Source organism: Chelonoidis abingdonii, chromosome 2 (genome assembly GCF_003597395.2).
Source record: "Chelonoidis abingdonii isolate Lonesome George chromosome 2, CheloAbing_2.0, whole genome shotgun sequence".
NCBI lineage: Eukaryota > Metazoa > Chordata > Testudines > Testudinidae > Chelonoidis > Chelonoidis abingdonii.
The window spans coordinates 94,283,743-94,304,122 of record NC_133770.1 but is presented as its reverse complement, the minus strand read 5'-3'; the positions used below and the strand labels follow the sequence as shown (position 1 = coordinate 94,304,122).

Below are 20,380 nucleotides of genomic sequence, written 5' to 3'. Positions count from 1 at the left end.
AAGAAGGAACTGAGGAGCGGGCGGGCCGCCAGGGGTATATATTGCCCGCCATGGCGGCGCCACTCTAGGGGGCGACCTGCTGGCCCGCTGGAGTTACTAGGGTAAAAGTCTTCCGACGAGCATGCACGCGCGGCGCGTACACCTACTGGAATGGATATGAGCAACACATCTCGAAGAACAACAGTTACAAAGGTGAGTAACCGTCTTATGCTTATCAGGGCTTCCATACATGCCAGCCAATTCATCCTCAGTTTTGAAGAAATTCCCTCCTATGTTTTCAGCATGTAGGGAATGATGTCTGCAGACCCGGGTGTCATCTTTTCCTTGCCAGCCCTTATGTATTGAACATAGCTATTTAAATTACCTTTATTGTGGGACTTTTTTTGTTTTTGAATGCCTTGAGACTGCATCTGATTCACAGATTTTCTGGTGGTGCAGTCCTCTTACCTACTCCCTCAGTTAGCTTGGAGATATCAAAAAATAAATTTTTATTTTTCTCTCTCTATATGTGGTAAGGTAACATTCTATATAACATGTTCTGACTTTTTATTGCTAGAGTAGATACACATTTAAAATCTGTCCTATTAGTATATTTTTGTCAATATCTGTATGTTAATTGCTGTTTGTTAGGATTGGGAGACCCTGCTTCTTTTTATGTTGCTGTGATCTTTCTTTTAAATGGAGTAATGATGTCATTGTTCTTCATATATGGCACATACCTAAGGTAAGACAGTTATTCTTTGAAAGTAATTGAAAGTAATTTCATTGGTAACAAGTGTTTGTTTTTTAGTAAAATTATAGTGTTTGTAAACGTTTTAATATCTTTTTAAAGTAAAAATGTGGTTTTTGGGATATTCAGTGAAGCAATTATTTTGGGGCATTATTTACGTTAGTATTCAACATATACTGTTTTTGTAAAGGAGCTTGTTAATTCCTTAATTTGGATGACAACTAAGCAAATATGAGAAGATAAAAATATCAAGGAGGTAGCATTTGGAAATCAGTAAGCAGGATAGTATACATTTGACATCATCAACTCAGTTGTTATTGTAACACATTTTCTTTTTAAATGTAGATGTTCAGTTATGCCTCTAACCCAGGAGTTGGCAACCTTTCAGAAGTGGTGTGCCAAGTCTTCATTTATTCACTCTAATTTAAGGTTTCATGTGCCAGTCATACATTTTAATATTTTTAGAAGGTCTCGTTCTATAAGTCTATAATATATAACTAAACTATTGTTGTATGTAAAGTAAATAAGGTTTTTAAAATGTTTAAGAAGCTTAATTTTAAAATTAAACTAAAATGCAGAGGCCCCTGGACCGGTGTCCAGGACCTGGCAGTGAGAGTGCCACTGAAAATTAGCTTGCGTGCCACCTTCAGCACCTGTGCCATAGGTTGCCTACCTCTGCTCTAACCAAATCCAGAGTTTTATTTTGCTTTGGTTGCAGCTATACTGTGCTCTTTTGACTTAAGCTACTTATCTAAAAACCATAAGACTGAGGTTTCTTTCCTTCTCAGTTGGTGCAATCTTACAGAAACAAAGAGTTGCATACATTTCCTCTTGTTGTGAATTTCTGTTTTTATTTACAGTATCTGTATGCAGTTCAGGAACCAAAATGGACTTGGTTATGCTTCTGTTTTTTTATTGAACATGAAGTGCCGGTACTTCCCTTTATTCCCACAAGACTGGTGCAAAAACAAATAATAATAGAGTGGGCAATGGATGAATTGGTCTCTTACTTTACTTCTCTGCTCTTTGCTTTTCTGCTTCTGTACTCTTCTGAATATGGGCTGGTGGTATAGAGATAATGACTTGTTACACTCTGGGCACTCAAATTTCAGGGGTGATATTGTATGTCCTGTGCTACAGAGGTTCATCTGATTTTTGTGTGTGTGTATATTTGATATTCTAATAGATGAATGCAGCATGTTCTGAGGCAACAGATAATCTTTATGTACAAGGGAGGCCTGTCAGGCTGAGGATACTGCAGGCAGTTTAAAATAAAATGTGGATTTCACTTTAATGTCGCTCAGAGCTCATTATTGTCTTTTAAGTTCTCAATATTTTGTCTCCTGAGTTGGACTCAGAGATTTAGTAGTGAAATTAAATAGTTTAATTTAAATACAAACCACCTGCAGTTCAAGTTGTATAGAAGTTTAGATTTCTGAAGTGTTTTCTATTGAGACACAAGATAGGGTAGGTAATATCTTTTATTGGACCAAGTGCTGCTTTTGAGCTTCAAAAAGCTGATCCTCCGGATTTTCCATTGTCCTCTATAAAGGAAGGTGGTATGTCTTTAGTGTAAAAATAATGCCAGAGAGAAAATAGGGTGCTCCTATTTTCCCTCTCCCATAATATAAGAATACGAGATCATCCAATGAAATAAAAAAGCAACACATTTAAAACTGATGAAAGGATGTTTTTTTAAAACTTCCCCCTTTCCCTAATAACCAACCAATTGAATTAATTGCTACAAGATATGGAAGCTAATAACTTGGTAGTATTAAACATTTTTATTGAGTATGAGAGTATTCATACTCTCATATATATGTTTACACATACATGTAAAAAAAAGAGAGGTAAATGATGAAACAAGGGTTTAAATTCTTTATTCAAGGCATAAGCCAACCAGTAGCTGCTAGGGCTTATGAAAAAAACTTCCCTATGGCAAATGATTCCATGAATGTCCACTAGGGGGTTCTTTTTTTTTTTCCCCCTGAACCATTTGTTGTTGTCCAGTATCCTCTCTCTGAGAATGGACTAGATAAACAATTGGTAATCTAGTATGGCTATAATTCTTGACTACTTGGAGATTGAGGGGGTTTAGACATCTGCATGAGAAATGAAAAATCAAAGGGCAGACCATTCTGAAGTGATTAGAATTAGGTTGGGTGAGGTAATATCTTTTATTACACCAACTTCTGTTGATGAGAGAGACAAACTTTCATGCCACATAAAGTTCCTTTTCAAGTCTGTGTGGTATGAAAGCTTGTCTTGCTCACCAACAGAAGCTGGTTCAGTAAAAGATATTAGCTCACCCACCTTGTCGTTCTAATATCCTGGGTCTGTGCATGGCTACAACTACACTGCATAGAATCAGGTTTGCAGTTTTGGCTAATCAGTGATGAGGAAGTGAGAGCAGAAGCTCAATTAACCACCAGAAGAAGCTTATCAATCTTCCTCCATGCTAACTTCTGTTCATGAAATAGTTCGCAGGAACTTTCTGGTTGTAGGATGCAAATGATTCTGTTTGTAGGGTGCCCCAGAACATGGAGAACCTGGAAGGACCCTGTTGATTTTGTTTCCGCTGCCCCAGCAGTGATATCTTGGCTCTCTATCGTTGCTGCTCTTTCAATTGACTGAAGAGTTGCTTTTGGATAATGAAAAGTACCTACTTTAGTGCCTGTGCAATTTGTAGGGGTTTCAGTCCTTCTACTCCTCTAGCCAAAGCGGTGAAGAACAGAAAATTTAGGCCTTGTGTTGTACCTCAAGGAGCTACCACTGTTTGCCCTACTCCCTCCGCTACCTCTAAACTATAGCTTATTTTTTATGTTCTTCTCACTACCTTGAATAATTAATTATAAATAATTTTTCTTTAATTAAATGTCTCTGAACTTCAGTGTATCGTATCTAGGAAGTCAAAATAGCAGTCCCTTCATTGCAACCAGCAAGTGGCCAACTAAAACTTACCTAATCAAGTCTTCCTTATTTCAGTACAGAACACTCATAAATATGACTTAATTAAAGAATAAAACTAAAATTTCTAGGGGTTTCAGAAACCTGTAGTATGCAGCTTCCGGCTGAAGAGCCTATTTTTTAAAGTCAGAAAAAAATTAATTTTGTGCCTCTCCTCCTTCAACAGTAGCCCAGTATTTGATCAAGAGATCCACAGTGTGTATAATTCCTATCCTTTTTTATGTGCATGTGTGTGCTGTCCCCCTTTTGCAACTTGTGCATAGTAGTATGGCACTGTTATCACCAAACCGCCAAGTTAGCAAAGTCTTAAATATAACTTTCCTTCTCCTCCTCCAAGAAAGACCCCCAACACTCTTCCCAAACAAACCCTGTAATAACTTTTTCCAGGAAAAGATTATACTTACTGGGAGTTCAATACTATTCTGTGCTTCAGTATTCTAAACTGTCTTCCCTTGTGGTAAGCTACTGCTCCCCGTAGGCATATATAATGCTACAGCATGCATAATGCAATTAAGAGTTGGTACTTACACTGTAGTATTATATCATGGATTGTTTACCTTCAGTATATTCCTTAAACTATATTTATCTTTACTTTCCATAGTTCTTATTTTTAATTTGTTTCTGAAGGCAGCACCTTTGTTTCTTTGTTAATCATGTGTTTTTGATTTTGACATTTTTAGTATTAATATAACGGAAAGGTTATATCTTAGATGCAGCATTGCGTAGTTCTGTAGGAGTTCTATTTTTGTGACTGTTTCAGCACCCTGTTGATTTGTTTAATCCTCCCCTTAGAGTTGTACCCGGACCTCATTGATTCTGCATGACTTACGGTTTTTGGTGGCTCCAGGATCTTTGAGTATTTATCTGATTTTTTTTTTTTTTTTTCTTTTTAACCCCTAACCGCTTCTACAGGAGTTTTTTTTTTTTTTTTTTTTAAACTGCATTATTTTATTGCTTTTTGTTGTAACAAAAAATAAACTAGGATTTATCCTTTGTTTGGTCAGCAGAATTAGTTTTTGTGTTTTAAAATTGTATACTGCATAACTTAAGAGCTAGTTAACAATTGGACAGAAAGTATGCAAACTAAAAACACAAAGGAAAATACTTTTTAAGTGTGAACTGTATTCAAGATCTCTAAATGTTTAATATCCTGATCATTTTTACAATAATTTCCCAAGACATAAGTCCATGTTGTGGACTAATTTTGCAGCTTACAAAATTTCATTTTTAAAATCAGCAATTTTTTGAGCTGTTTAAAGACAAAGTGCTTTCAAAATAACCACTGTTTATTCTTGGACAGGTTTTGTACTCTTGTAACTTCAAAACTCCAAAATTAATGTAAATAGTACTGGTTTAAAAAAACATTACTCCAGAGCTAAACCTTCCTATCTCTCTTTTGACCCACAACACAATTATATTTCTGAATTATAAAACAATAAACACTATTTTCTAGGAAAATGAAGACCTTATTACTTTACAGCAACACAAGAGGGCACTGCTCTAGTACTTCCATATTTCCAGAAAAACAGAACATACTGTGAAGCTCTTTAACACTGTTTTTGTTCACATCAGATTATTTTTTAGTCAGTCTGTTTCAGTACTAGATTTAGTACTAATGTTTTGGTGTAACATTCACCTACTTTAAAACAAATTTGTTTGGTCTTTAGGTTTGTTCAAGTGGTTTAATGTGAAGATGATTTTTGTCAAACAATACCATGCTAACAAAGTCATCGAATGTTAGTATGGTGTTTATTTGCAGCAACTTTGGGTTTTTTTGGGGGGAAATAATAGAGGGAATATAGAGTAACAAAATTATAACATAAAAGCAACAACTATCGGGATCATTCGTGGTCCAGTTGATGTAGGGTGACCAGATGTCCTGATTTTATAGGAACAGTCCAGATTTTTGGATCTCTTTCTTATATAGGCTCCTTTTACTCCCCACCCCTGTCCTAATTTTTCACATTTGCTGTCTGGTCACCCTAAGTTGAAGGTACTGGCAACAACTCACATTAACCTCAATGAAGGAGGCCTGGGCTTCTGTCACCAAAAAGTTTGATCTAGGTATTACCATTCTACTGTAGCTCGCTGTTCATATTAATATAATATACTCACATATTAGTCAATTTATGAGGAAATTCAGTGATCAATGACTTTGGATATTCTGGGTGAGAAATTTCTTTGTTTTTTGGCTCAGCTTTATTACACTGAAAGTATTGGTATCAGGAGTCCATTTCAATACCCAGAAGGAAGTTTCTCTCTTAGTTAAAACATTGTTCATGTTTGGACACTCAATACTCCTTTCCTTTCTGACTATTCTGCATTGGCAATCTTCCTTTGAAATACTGTATTAGTATTCTGTTGGACACTGGTAGTTTCTCTGGGATATTGCAGATAGGAGATACTTGTTCTTGATGCATCAGTAAGCTGGGTATTGCACTGTGAGTACAGTTGCATTTCAGTTATGTGCTGCTGTTACTCCACTGAAACCACTGTATTTTATTTCAATCAAGTCACTTTGATGTAAAACTGGAGTAGTGAATCAGGCCCTTAAGTTTTTCTGTTGAACAAATGAAACTCTAGAGCCAACAAAAGTCAGTTCAGTCAGTTATAGGCCTCTTCTAAATGGTTAATCACAAAAAGTAACTTTCATCTTAGCCTCAGGTTTTCAAGATGCAACATCTAAGAATTGCAAATGTATGCTGCGTACAAGAAATGTGAAAACTAATTTAAAACTTTAATTATAATGTTGGCTATTTTTCCTTAAGAGTGAAAATTGGGTACCAGAATCCTAGATTAGATATAAGAGATCATTGGCACAAAAATGCTAATATTGAAATGTAGTTGGTTGTGTTAAACAGAGAAGTTTAATTTTTTTTTTATTATTGTTCCTTTAATCTCCTAGAAAGCAGTGTTTGAAAATTAACTGGTGGCTTACTTTCAGATAAGTACTCAGAAAAACTGCGGCCTTCCTCATTTTTTGCTTTCCCTATCGAATTGGTAATTCATCAGTTCAATTTAGAACACAAAACTAATATTGCACCTTCTATCCCAGTTTTATGGGATATAAAATAAGGTATCAGATATTTGTCAAAACATTTAAAAGCTGAACTTGCATACAGTTATTCCATATAGATAGTTTGTAACCTTCCCCTTAAATTTTTCTAATGTTTGTCTTGTAGGAATAGAATATTAAGCATAGGAAAGGGTATGGGAGGGGTGGGGACGGAGATGGGTTTTTTTTTTTCAGTAGTATGCATGTTCTAGCAATATTCAGTTGTGGATATAAAAAAGTCTGATGAGCACACGCAGGTGTCAATGAGAAGAAGGTGAAGGGTGAACATTAAAAATATTGTAGAAAAAGCATATTTAAGTAGCTCATGCCATTTTCTATTTGGGCATTTGATTATTAAGTTTAAAAGAAAAATATTTTCAGACAGCCTTTAATATTTTGGTTACAGTCTTTTTTTGTATTTTATTGATTTGTTTTTATTTACTTAAACTTCACATTATAACATCAAGTACACCCAGATATATCAAACTAATGTTGATGGGTTTGAAATTTTTTTTTTACCTATTCACTGTGGGTTAGTAGAAGGCTTTTCTGAATGGAGAGGAGGATCACTGCTACTCCTTTCCCAGAATTGTGTAAAGATTTCACTAAAAATAATGTCTAGGTCTTCTGGTTGCAAAGATAACTTTGGAAATATTAGCTGACTGAATATATACTTTATCATGCATCTGCAGCCACAATAGCACCATACCTCTGCTACCGCTCATAGTTCTACGAAGTGAAACCTAATCAAAACCTTATGTGCAGCACTAGCATTGATAATCATGTCAGTTTCACTCTGCTGCTTATCCTTGGCAGAACAATGAGGAAAGGCAGGTGCTTTCTCATCTTTGGTGAAAAAGATCCAAAATGGGGATCGGAAAAGTCAGGTAGAGTGATGTGAATATGCCCCTTGTAATTGCCAGGCTGCTGTGAAAGAAAGGATAGAGTTGCAAGACAGTGCCTTGGAGAAACTGGGAATCTCTGATACATGGAGGACAAAAATTGAGTTTATTCTCTCACTCAGAAGCCGCCCCCCATTTGTCACACTTACTAGGCAGAGACTGATATCACAGATAGACAGACAGCATCCTCCTTCTTCCCAAGAGGTAGGGAGGAGGCATGTGTGAGAGACAGAGATGGATAGACATTTACTGTTCTTTTGTATGTGTGTTCGTAAATGTTTCTTTTGTATTTTAATGTAGAGGAGCCCAACAGTTTGGAGAAGACTGTCATGATTTCATTAACCCTCTTTCCCTGTGACAAGATGCTCCACTCGCTAATAAACTTGAATGGCCTTGTCTTAGCCTCAGGGAATTAGCTCATGAGGTCAATGACGCTTCCTACAGTCTCACACTGTCACTCCATCTCTCTCTCTCTCTGGTCTGTAGTTCCTCTCTCGCTCCTGGAACCACGATATTCTCTTCGTGACTTCGCCCTCCTGCCAGCTCATTCAGTGTTTTTCGCCCCCTTCCGGGATATAGTCCTTCATAGTCTCTGTCACTCCCACAATGACCAAGGGAATCTTCCATTTCGCTGCCCCACCAGTGCCACTTCCCCAGTAGTGGGTAAGGGAACCCAGGCTTGCCCTCTGCACCAGGCTCCAGCCGAGGGTCCGTACAACACACAGCCAAGGTCTGCTCGGTCCCCAGCTATGCTGTTTACTCCTTGGGCTGCATTTTTACCTCCTGGCTTTCCCCACTCTTGTGGGTTTCCTAGCTTCTCAACACTCTTTTCCTAGGGAGCAACCTTGGGCTACTTGTCTCTCTAGCTCCCAAACCCACCTCCCTTCTCCCAGAGAGTGACTGCAGACTACCTTTCTGTTGTCTCTTTCCTGCTGTCACCTTCTTGGTTTTATAGAAGTTCTGCCTGTTCCCTCACAGGTGAGCTTCCCCTGTTAAGGGCTTTCCTCTCAACCTTCAGCCTAATAGTTAATTGGGCCATCTTGCCTCCATTAACCCTTCAGGGTGAATGTGGGGTGTACACCCCATCACATTCCCCGAAAACTTACACATACATGAAGAGAACCATATGTAGTTACAATATTGTATACAGGATGTTACTCTCTGCCCAATATAGAGTTGTGGAAAACTTAATTTTCCTATTTATATTTGTTAAATCCATATTGGAATATGGTGACTTAAGTATCCCCAGATTCTACTGCTTTCTTTTGTTTGTCTTGTTTCCTTTAATCTTCTTTCATTATTCTTTTAACTCGTGAGAGAGAATTTAGTACTAATGAAAAGTACAGAAATAATAGTCCTGAAAACTGAAGTCCTCTATATAAGAGGTACAACTAAAGCATTAACAGTACAAGATTCCCCAACTGCCCTGTCAGCTTGCTTCAGCTCTGATCGGGACAGATTGCCTTGTGATTAAGAGGGTCTTCCGTATCCATGACCATTCAAACTTTGACCTTTCAGTTGAGACTGGTATCAAGGATGTGTGTGGGTTTTTTTTGTTGTTGTTTGTTTATTGTGGTGGTATTTCTGACAATGTGATTACATTTCTGTCAGAATAGGCTGTGACCACAAAATTAGTTTTGTGGAGGCCAATAAACAGGTCTTGGATTGCCTTTGGCTTTGAACTGGCAGCGTACAGTTGGTGTGTTGCAAAGTTCCTTTCTCCCATTAATATTCCTCAGAACCGTCCATTGCTTCATCCCATCACTACTGGCTATGCTATAAAGTGGGAATGTCTATGCACATGGCTCAGTTACAAAATCCTAGGATTATTCTTTGCTTCAGTGCTATTGCTAGTTTTTTCCTTTGTTTTTAATTTTTTACTCATGCGCTATATCTTGAATGACAACACATGTTCTTTCTCATTTCTGCTTGTATACCTTGTTTCACAGAAAACCATATGGTTTGGTTAACTTTGGAAAGCCAGAAATCAATATTAATATCTCCTGAATTACACAATTTTTCCACAACAGGTTTGCAAAATAAACTTGTATTTTTTCAGTGTTGGTAAGTGTACATTCTAATTTCCTTTTCTGCTAATTTAGAAATTGTAAACCTGTTACTCAGGTTCTCAATAAAGCAGTTTCTATTATGGATGGAAAATTACTCACCGTTTTCAACCAGTTAGCTAGGAAAGTGGGGCCAGATCCTTCAGCTGGTATAAATCGGCATAACTCTATTGAAGTCAATGGAGCTACACTACTTGTATCTACTCAGCTGGACACTGCTTTCAATCATAAATTTTGCAAATCTTGTTGGTTTTTCAGATGCAGTCTTTTTGCTTTTTAGCTTCTGACTTAAAATGTCAAACAATTGACAGGTTTTGACTAGTATTCTTTCTCAAAGTATGTCCAGATGCCTTTGCAAACACGTTATCATTAATTGTAGCAGAAATTTCTATTAGTGTGGAAGATATCAATGTTATTTATATATATTTGGCACCGCTACTGTTGTCTTTGTGCTGACCTTTATACCTTTTAGTGTTTTGTTTGGATACATGTTTGTAAATGAAACTTTTGAAGTCATTTAGATCTTCTGTGAGCATTTATCATGTTCTATAAACTCTAAAATCTGTCTTCAAAGGAAAACTGTTTCCACTTTGCACAGTTTATCAGTCTGAATTTTCAGAAGGTATGCAATACTTTGAACCATGAATAAACCTATGAAATAATTTTGAATATAATTTCAATTGGCAGGTGTTCCAGAACATATGACTGGGTAGGCTTCAAGCTAAAAATGTAGTCTTATTTTTGACAATAGCAAGGAGTGTGCTAATAAAATTTGTGAATAACACAAAGTCGAGAGGTTTTGGCAAAAGAGAGGAGGACTAGAATATCCTGCAAGAAGATCTGGATGACCTTGTAAACTGGAGTAATAAAAATAGGATGAAATTTAATAGTGCAAAGTGTAAGGTCATGAATTTAGTAACTGAGAACAAGAATGTTTGCTATAAGCTGGGGATGTATCAGTTGGAAGTGACGGAGGAGAAAGACCTGGGTGTTTTGATTGATCACAGGTGACTATGAGCCATCAATGTGATGGGGCCGAGAAAAAGGCTAATGCAGTCCTGGAATGCATCAGGCAAGGCATTTCCAGTAGAGAGATTGAGAGAAGTGTTAGTACCATTTTATAAGGCACTGGTGAGACCTCATCTAGAATACTGTGTGCAATTGTTCTCTCCCATGTTTAAGAAAGATGAATTCAAGCTAGAACAGGTGCAGAGAAGGGAACAGATATGATCCAAGGAAAGGAAAACCTACATTATGAGAGGAGATTCAAAGAGCTTGGCTTCTTTAGCCTAAACAAAAGAAGGCTGAGGGGAGATATGATTGCTCTCTACAAATACATCAGAGGAATAAATACCAGGGAGGGAGAGAAATTAATTAACATAAGTGCCCATGTGGCCACAAGAACAAATGGATATAAACTGCCCATCAGCAATTTTAGGCTCGAAATTAGGTGAAGATTTGTAACCATTAGAGGAATGAAGTTCTGAAACAGTCCTCCAAGGGGAGCAGTGGGGCAAAAATCCTAACTGACCTCAAGACTGAGCTTGATACGTTTATTAAAGGCATGGTCTGCTGATGGAACTGCCTACAAAGGCATGTGGCCCATCTGCGACTGCCTTTAGCAAAAATCCCTAACAACTGGAGACGGGATACTAAATGGGGAGGGCTCTGAGTTATTACAGAGAATTCTTTCCTTGGTGTCTGGCTGGTAGGTCTTCCCCACATGCTCAGGGGTCTGACTGATTGCCATATTTGTGGTTGGGAAGGAATTTCCCACTGCGTCAGATCGGCAGAGACCCTGTTTTTTGTTGTTGTTTTTTTTGCCTTCCTCTGCAGCACAGGTCGCTTGCACTGGGGTACAGGTCACTTGCAGGTTTCAGCTAGTGTAAATGTTGAATTCTCTGTAACTTGAAGTCTTTAAATCATGATTTGAGAACTTACAGGGGTTCGGTGGGTGGAGTACTGTGACCTGCAAAGGAGGTCAGACTAGATGATTATAATGGCCTGACTGAGCCTTTGTTACAGGTTTTCATTTAGGCTTTCGTGCATTCTGTCATTGCTGAGGAAAGAGATAATTTAGCTTATAGGCTGATGGTTTTCACATGACTCCACTCCCGTGGAACTCTGTAGTATACTCCATTTAGAAAAAATGTGAAAGGATGAGAAGGCTGCAAAGTATTTCATGTAGTCAGAGCAATCTTAATTCTGCCCCTTGCGTATATTCATTATGACAATCTATTTACATCTCATTCAAGGCACAGGATATACTGTGCTCAGCAAAGGAGGCAGCTGGTAATGATTTCTCTTTATACTCAACTCATGCCTCATTTACTTCATGCCATCCAAATGCTGCGATGAATATGACATTGCTTTTTTTTTCATGAACTTTTCTGTGGTGTCCATTAGCATGGCCACCTGAGTGCCTCTCAAACGTTAATGAATTTATCATCTTAATACCTCTGAAGTAGGGAAATATTATCCCTCACTTTACAAATGGGAAAATGAGGTGTGTCATATCCTAGCAAGGGCTGTTGTGAGTGAAATCCAAGCCTCTGCTGCTCTGGATTCTTACAAGGTCTCAGTGGACTGTAGCCCTGTTTCCTCCTTTGGCTCCTCTGGCACATTTCCTGGGCACAGACTGTCTGTTATGCTTTCATGGAAAGGATGGATCTCAGTTCATCCGCCTTAGGCCCCCTTATGAATGCTGGCCCCTGAGATAACCCAGTTACTTAACATACCCTTCTCCAAGAACTCCCAAAAGATGTGAAGCTTCTAGTTATGTTTTAACACTCAGGAATGTGCAGCAGTTGTGAAACTGAACACACACTCGTACATTGCACAGGGCCTAAAACATTTATGCTCTTTACTTAATCATGTAAAGCACCAGATAGTACAGGTCAGACAAAATAACAAACAACTGAAACCACAATATTCCTCACTAGCTCACCCTTCCTTTGTGAGCCCTTGGCGAACCATATGGGTACAGAAGGCAGCAGGCATTCAGGAAGCCCCCTCCTCAGACTATCCATACGCAACAGCCTGCATTTCTCCCTCTTATATACCCAGCTTGTGCAACCTTCCTCATTCCCCAGGCTTCCTCTTCCTGTCATACCCTTTGTTCCTGTGTGCCTGTATGTTTAAACCCCTCCTGGTCAGCTGGCCTGTTCTTCTACTGGTAAGTCTGCACTGCTTCTCCCTTCCCCTCTCCTTTCTGAGGAGTCAGCTAACATGGTTTTTGTAAGAGCGCAGCTTGCCCATTGTCCCAGGTGTTTGCACCTGAATATGGTCATTGATAAGGCTAAGATCTAGTCATGGGTATTTTTAGCAAAAGTCATGGACAGGTCATGGGCAATAAACAAAAATTCACGATCTGTGACCTGTCCATGACTTGTACTATATATGACTAAATCTCAGGTGCTCTGGAGAGGGGGCGCCACGGTGCTCGGTGGCAGCCCAGGAGCGTTGCGGGGGTGGGGGTTGGCCCAAGACTGTCCCAGCAGTGGCTGGTCAGTCGCACTGGTGCCACTGCAGAAGTCACGGAGGTCCAGGATAGTCACAGAATCCATGACTTCTGAGACCTTTGTGACAGACTCACAGCTTTAGTCATTGAGTCCTAAGCATTCCTCATGGTATGTGTCTGGTGTGTACCTGCTATAGGACCTGTCAGCAATGATATCTGTATACATATAGGTACTCATAATACATCAGGTTTTTGTAATAGAACTTCACAATATCAACCAGAATTAATAAGTTGTACAGAGAGAGCCCCAGTTCATCACAAGGCACAGATTCAGACCGAAATTTGCAGAAGTGTCCATTTTTTGGGTGTCCAAACTGAGACACCTAGGACCCGATTTTTTTTTTTTTTCCCCAGAGGTGCTGAGAATCTGCAGCTCCTATTGACATCAGCTGAAGTTGCAAATGCTCAGCACTTCTGAAAATCAGGCTCTGGATATGTCAAGTTTTGGACACTCAGAAAATGAGGAACACCTAATTTAGTTGCAAAAAACCGATGAGTCCGGTGGCACCTTAAAGACCAACAGATAATTAGTTGCTGCCTCTAAAAGTATTGGTCTAAGAGGAAAGCCTGCAGTAGAGCTAGGTAACCAGATTATTCCACTGGATGTATACTAAAGGTAAGGAAAAATTCAGAGGAGTTCTGCAGGGAAGAGATGCAATACAAGGGTGCAGAACAAGGGTGGACTGTTCTAAAACTAATATTGGTTGCCTATCTAGGCTCTTAACTGGTTTACATTGTAATTCTTTCTTCTTCCTCCTCCCCTCAAAAAAAAAAAAAATTATATAATAAAATGCAGGAGTACGGGATCATTCGACTGGAGAAGTGGCCGGATGGTAGTAAAAAGGAAGAGTCAAGACTGAGGTGGTGGAACTACCGGGCACATAGCAGACATACAGACCAGCTACAATACCTTGGCGCCCAGCAGTCACATGGAAACCACGTGAGAGGCAAGAACAGCAATCCAAGTTCACCAAAGGATAAACGTCCTAAGAGCCCTAGTGAAACAAGATCCATCATCAACAATACCCCTGCCGGTCCAGATACCTGCCGGTATAGTGACTGGCCAAAGGAGGACATGGAGGCTGCGATGTGAAACCCAGAGCTCCTCACAAGCCGAGGTTCCCCCCAAGTCCAACACCCAGAAGTATACCAGCAGGAAAGAAGGCGGGGGGCTGTGAGCGTCAAAGCACTGCTGAGACCCGAATCTCAGGATACATCAGAAGAGCCCCAAAGAGGACTGCTGAAGAAGCTGAGGCATGCAGCAGACCTGGGAGGAAACCAAGCCAGAAAAGTCATGCAAGACAAGACCTGCATGGGATGTACCATCGACAGATAGCTGAGGTGCTGACATGGGAATCTACCAGTGCTGGAAAGGTGGACAAAGGACGCACGACAGATCATAGCACACGGAACACTGACCAGATCCATTGAAGCAGGGTCTACCACACAAGAGGACCCAAGGTGCAGACTGTGCAGAGAGGCTTGAGACAGTCCAACACAGTTGCAGGATTAAGATGCAGGCAGAAACAACAGAACGCACACCAAGATGCTGGCATTGTTACAGGAACATCTGCAACGCTATGGCTAGACCCTCCCAAGACCAGATGGAGATTCCACAGAAGGTTGGGAGAATAGCACAGGGCTAAGATTCTGGGACTCCAGATCCAGACGACAGGCAGGTACGGCCAATCAACAGACATGTGTAATAGAAAGGACAAAAAGAAGCAGTGTGAGAGATAAGCAGTGCCAAGTACAGCAACATCAGAGAAGGAATAGGAGAAGCGGAGATTACCAGGCCTGAAAGAGGACTACAGAGAGTGAGAAGTGAAGGCCAAAGTGGTCCCATGGTGGTAGGAGCATCGGGCTGGACTCCTAAGGTGAGGGGCTCCACAGAGCCAAAACGAACATCATACGCTCTTCGTCAAAGTGCAGTGCTAGGAACAGCTAAGATACTGCGCAGAACCCTCAAACTCCCAGGCCTCTGGCAGAGAACCCGAGGTTGAGGAAGACACATACCACCCATAGGGGTGAGAGGGGATTTTTTTTTTATATAATATATATGTCTGTCACTATAGGTTTAAAAGAGAAAGATTAAATATTCTGAGGTGTGGACAAATCTTGTGATTTTGGGTTTCAGAAGATATTATTTGAACATTATGAAATTCTGTTGCACTCACTTTTCATTTTCTTTTCACAGTGGGAGCCGTCTAGGAGGCCTAGTTACGGTATTGTGCTACTTTTTCAATCATGGGGAGGTAGGTCTTTTAGACTTTGACATTGTTGATTGTTTTAGACCAAATCAAGTGTATGATTTTTACTTAAATAGAGAATGCTTGTAGTTTATATCTTAGCCTATGCTTAAAGGTAAGAAAACATTATTGAAAAGAAAAATATGCAGTATTTTGAAAGTACCTGTGAATGTAAACTTTTTGTGGTATTGAAGATACCATTATAGAAACAGCTTTTTTTCACTGAATTTCAGTTTTCACTTCCTGTATACCTACATGTGGATAAACTCCTTAATAGAAATCCCCTATTTTAAACTCCTTCATAACTAAACATCAATCTCAGTAACTAATATTGTGCACTGATGTTATTTCTCTTCCAACTAACTTTTTTTTTAACGAGGGAAGGTAGAACATATAAGAAATGTTGGAACCTAGAAACATGAATACTAGTTAGTCATTTCTTATTTTCTGAGGCTGGCTTAACATTCTTGGTTAATTTATTCTACTAATGCCCTTAAACTGAATTTAGATCAGTAGCATTCTTATTGCCTAATAATATAATTCATGCAAGTTTATTTGAATATAGTTGTGAGAGCTTTCCATGAAAGTGTAGTTGATGGTTTTTATTTGAATAATATTCTTCTGACTTCCCTTTTCTCTCTCTGAAATATAAAGGAGATGGTATTGGAAATGGGTTGTGGAGAAACATATCCTGATGTATATGTCAGGTTGAGATTTTAATTGCACAAAAATCAGGAAATTAAAAACTGATTTCCATCTCCACCCAAGAAGTAAATTCAGAAGCCAATACTATGTGTGAAATCCCTACCCCCCAAGAAGTCGGTGGGGAAAATTCCTATTGACTTCTCAGAGGCCAGGATTTTAAACTGTTTGCATAGTTATTGTTGCTGTAAGAACAAAAATTGTAGCTTTGAATACCATCACTGGCGCTATTAAAATGTGTCCCTAATGTTGCATTAACTTTCTTGTGCCGAACATAGAGTTGTTTGATGTATATTCATATGGTTGTGTTTATTCTATACGGCACTTAGACCACATTTTCAAAGGTATTTAGGTGCCTAAAGATGCAGGTAGGCACCTGGTAGGATTTTGAAAAGCTTGTGAATAGATGAGGTGCCTCACCAGCATAGGTGCTTTTGAAAATGTCACTGAGAATTTGCATCTTTAGGTGTTTTAACATCATGGAAATGTGGCTTGAACCCTCTGGTCAGTAGAGATTTCATAAATAAGTGTTCATTCTGACGTCTAGAATATTTATTTCTCCTGTTTAAAAAACTGCACCTTTCAATCTCAAGATGCATGTACGGACTTCTAAAAATCACTCACACAATGAGAGTTTGTTTGTTTGTTTGACAATTACCACTGTTGCCCATCAGTATCCTTCCAGATACTCCTCTAACAATTCCTCATAATTTTACAAAACAAAATATATCTTTCTTCAGAAACACACAAATAGAGCAAGTTTGCTTTATACAATATCATTTTAGTTATCTGAAAGTCAGGAAGGGTAGATAGTGAATACATAATAGATAATTCAGGGTTCAGATAGCCACAGCTGAATGTATTTTCTGTCAGTATACTAATATTTAGTCTACTATAGTCTCTTTTAGGTAACATATCATTTAGAAGCTGTCTATGTCTATGCAGAAAAATAATGCTAAGCTTTTGAAAAAAAGCTTTATTCCTTTAGAAAAATTTGTTTAATCCAAAATATCTGATTTTCTTTCCTGCCATTATTGTCATCTCTTGTGTTTTGAAAGAATAAATGATTTTAAGTGCCCTTTGGCTATGTTTCTGGTTTTTTTACTTAGAAACATGTGATGTTCTTTGAGTGATTGTATGTGTGCATTGCACTGTAGGTGTTTGCGTGCCCTGAGCACAGTCAGAGATTTTCCCCTTAGTGGTACCCACTGGGGCAGCTCAAGCGTCCTCTGGGGTGCTGTGCACACATAGTGCCTGTATAAAGCATCCAGCCGACATTGCACCCCCTCAGATCCTTCTTACTGCTTATGACAGTCACTGGAATTATTCTTGCTTCAGCAAACTTTCTCAGTGGTCTTCCTTTTTCTGTAATTGTATATAGTTGTAAATAGTCAGTTTTTAGTCAGTTTGGTGTGGTTTGTGTCAGGGTCAGTTAGTGGAGTTTGGTCCGTTACCTGGTGCTGAGGCATGTCTGGTCACTGGGCTTCAAGCCCTTTGCCTCCTGCAACAATGTTGTATCTCCAAGTGACTCATACGCTAGTTGCCTGAAGTGCTGGGGAGAGGCGCACATCAGGGACGGCTGCCAGATCGCATGAAGAAGAAGGAGGAGGCCAGGCTGAAGTTTTTACTCATGGAAGCGGTGTTGAGACCTTCCTCCAAGTTGAGCTGGTCAGATTTGGCACTGAGTACCTTTTGGAACCTGTGGGGGTTTCCCTCAATTAAGTGATCCTATTCAAGGTGCTGCTATTTGGTGGCCTCCGAAAAAAGAGCACCACCACCCCATTGGGCAACGCCCAATCCAGACTTGGGTACTGAACTCAGTGCTGAGTTTCAGGAACTGGTTCTGCAGGACCCTCCAATGTGGAAAGGGAAGAAGTGTCCTCAGCTGGTTCTGGCCTCCTCCTCCCATGATGAGGCCGTGTCAGAAGCGGGCATTGTACCTCCCCAGGATGACTATAGGGCTCACCAAGAGGAAGTGAAGAAGTCCTCCCATAGTCTGGTTGATGTTTTAGTGGTGGCAGGCCCATCAGAAGTAGCCCTACCTCTTAATGAGGCCATTATGGACCCCATTAAAGCCCTGTGGCAGACTCCTGCTTCCCTTCCCTCCCATATTAAAAAGAGCTAAGCGGAAATACTTTGTGCCTGCCCATAGCTATGAGTTCTTGTACACCCATCTTACCCCTCCGCACCTGGCTCCCTGGTGGTGTCTGCTGCCAATGGAAGAGAAAAGCAGGGTCATCAAGGTGCAACACCTATAGCAAAGGACCCCAAGAAATTGGATTTATTAGGTAAGAAAGGTTTATTCTACTGGGGGTTTGCAGCTTAGGATCGCAAACCAGCAGGCCTGCTGGGCAGGTACAACTTCAAGATGTGCAACACACTTTGAAGAACAACAGGTACGGAAGATTAGTAATAGTTGTTTGCCTGGCTTACCTTTGTGTCTTGTCGTTCAGATTGAATCTAGTTGCAATATGGCTCCATCCTGAGTTGAAACTAGTTTTGCCTTTTCCGGTTTACTCAGCTGAGCTTGGTAAAAGTCTTTGAGCTGGGTAAAGGTATTGGAGCTTCTTTAACTACTTGATAATGGATGACAGATGTTATTGAAACAGGCTTGTTTTTAAGAGTAATTAAAAACCCGAGGAGTTAAATGGCTAATAAAATATCTTTCAAATGGAAGTTCAAAAATAATTATTCTCTGAAGATACCATTTGTGCAGGATTCTCACTTGTGTGGGACTGGCACAGCTTCTCAAGTTCTAAAAAGTCTGATTCCTAAAGGTAGCAGATAGGTATAAATGTGCCGCACCCCACCATGGAAGTTAACCACTGTCCTTTGACTTTTCGAATTAGTTCCTTCTTCAGAGGTGCACACAGAAATTTTTCACAAAGTTCATAAAACCAAGCCCCTTTGCGTCTGCCTCCTTCAGGCCTCCCCACCACCCTTCTCCTTGCCAGCTCCCTTATGTGGGCACTCACCACATCTCCCTGTACTAGCAGGTCTTGAGGCTGTCGCTAGTGAGTCCTGTGGGAAGAGCAGAGGGGACACAGCAACTGGAAGTGGGACAAAGCTAATCAGGCCCCTTGTATGGGAGCCCTGATGCAGGCGCCAGCCCTACGGCTATGGTGAGGAGGAGCAGTGCTGGTTACTCCACTGCCAACTCAGTTTTGGCTCTGAGGTCTGCTTCTTGTGACAGAGAAGCCACGGGCCAAACTTCAGTGGCACTGTGACTCCCATGCACCAGGTTGCAATGCCACTCACTCAATATTGATCTGATCGTCCGCCTCGCTGTCATGACGGGCTGCAGGGCCAAATCTGAGTAGGCAGTGAGGTAGCCAACACTGCTCCTTCTTTCTGCTGCTGTGGGCCTGGCTTCTTTGCCAGGGCTCCCCATTGGCACCTTGCCCAGCTGCACCTTTCAGCAGCCTGAGCCCTGAGTTCCCTGCCAATGGCATGCACCATGTGTAACATGCATACAACTGTGAGTGCCACTGTCCTTGACCACAGATTAACAGTGTTACAGCTTCAACAAAATGCCAAAGGAGTCACGTACGTGTGTGTGTGTGTGTGAGAGAGAGAGAGAGATACCAAATAGCTGTTTGGCATAAAATAAAATATTAATGTGCTGCTTTGGGCTATCTTGAAAAAGAAACATTTACCTTACAGCGATATTACATTTCAAGCATAGGAAAATGGCACAACTCATGGTAAAGTCAATATAACAATGAGGTAAATGCTCTTTTTTTGGTTGCTCATCCTATGTATCACTTTTTGCTTTTACTACTTTTTTCTTTCTGTATCTTGCAAGTTAGGTACATTTTAAGTGTGGCTGTACTCTCAAAAAATAACTAAAAAATGAAAGCACATAACGGTATATGCGCTTTTAACATAATATCCACTTACTTCACCAAAAAATAAGCGCTTTGTGCTGCAGAGTCAATACAGCTGAGAGTGAGTGTGATTCAGTTCCTCCTTGCTAATTCTTAAAAGAATTGTTTACTAAGTTCCAGTTGATTACACCTGTTAAAAATCGTTTGAAAACTAATGAGGTTATACAGTGTGACAAAGTTCCTCCTCTACCTTGGTGGGTCCTGCGCTTCTTGGCAGATTTGCTCACCTCAGTGATCTTCCCCACAGTCTGGGTCAACTCCTCCTGTGTCTGATCAGGAGTTGGGAGGTTTGGGGGGAACCC

The 20,380-nt window shown here is 40.0% G+C and overlaps 1 protein-coding gene across 1 annotated transcript in view; it reads left to right on the top strand.

Moving 5' to 3' along the window:
- The window catches only part of LOC116823824 (protein C-mannosyl-transferase DPY19L1), a 238,708-nt gene that overhangs the window by 130,689 nt on the left and 87,639 nt on the right, over positions 1-20,380 (top strand). The window contains 2 exon segments of the mRNA XM_075062586.1: positions 631-724; positions 15,438-15,495. Of these exon segments, the coding sequence (XP_074918687.1) occupies positions 631-724; positions 15,438-15,495 (152 nt within the window).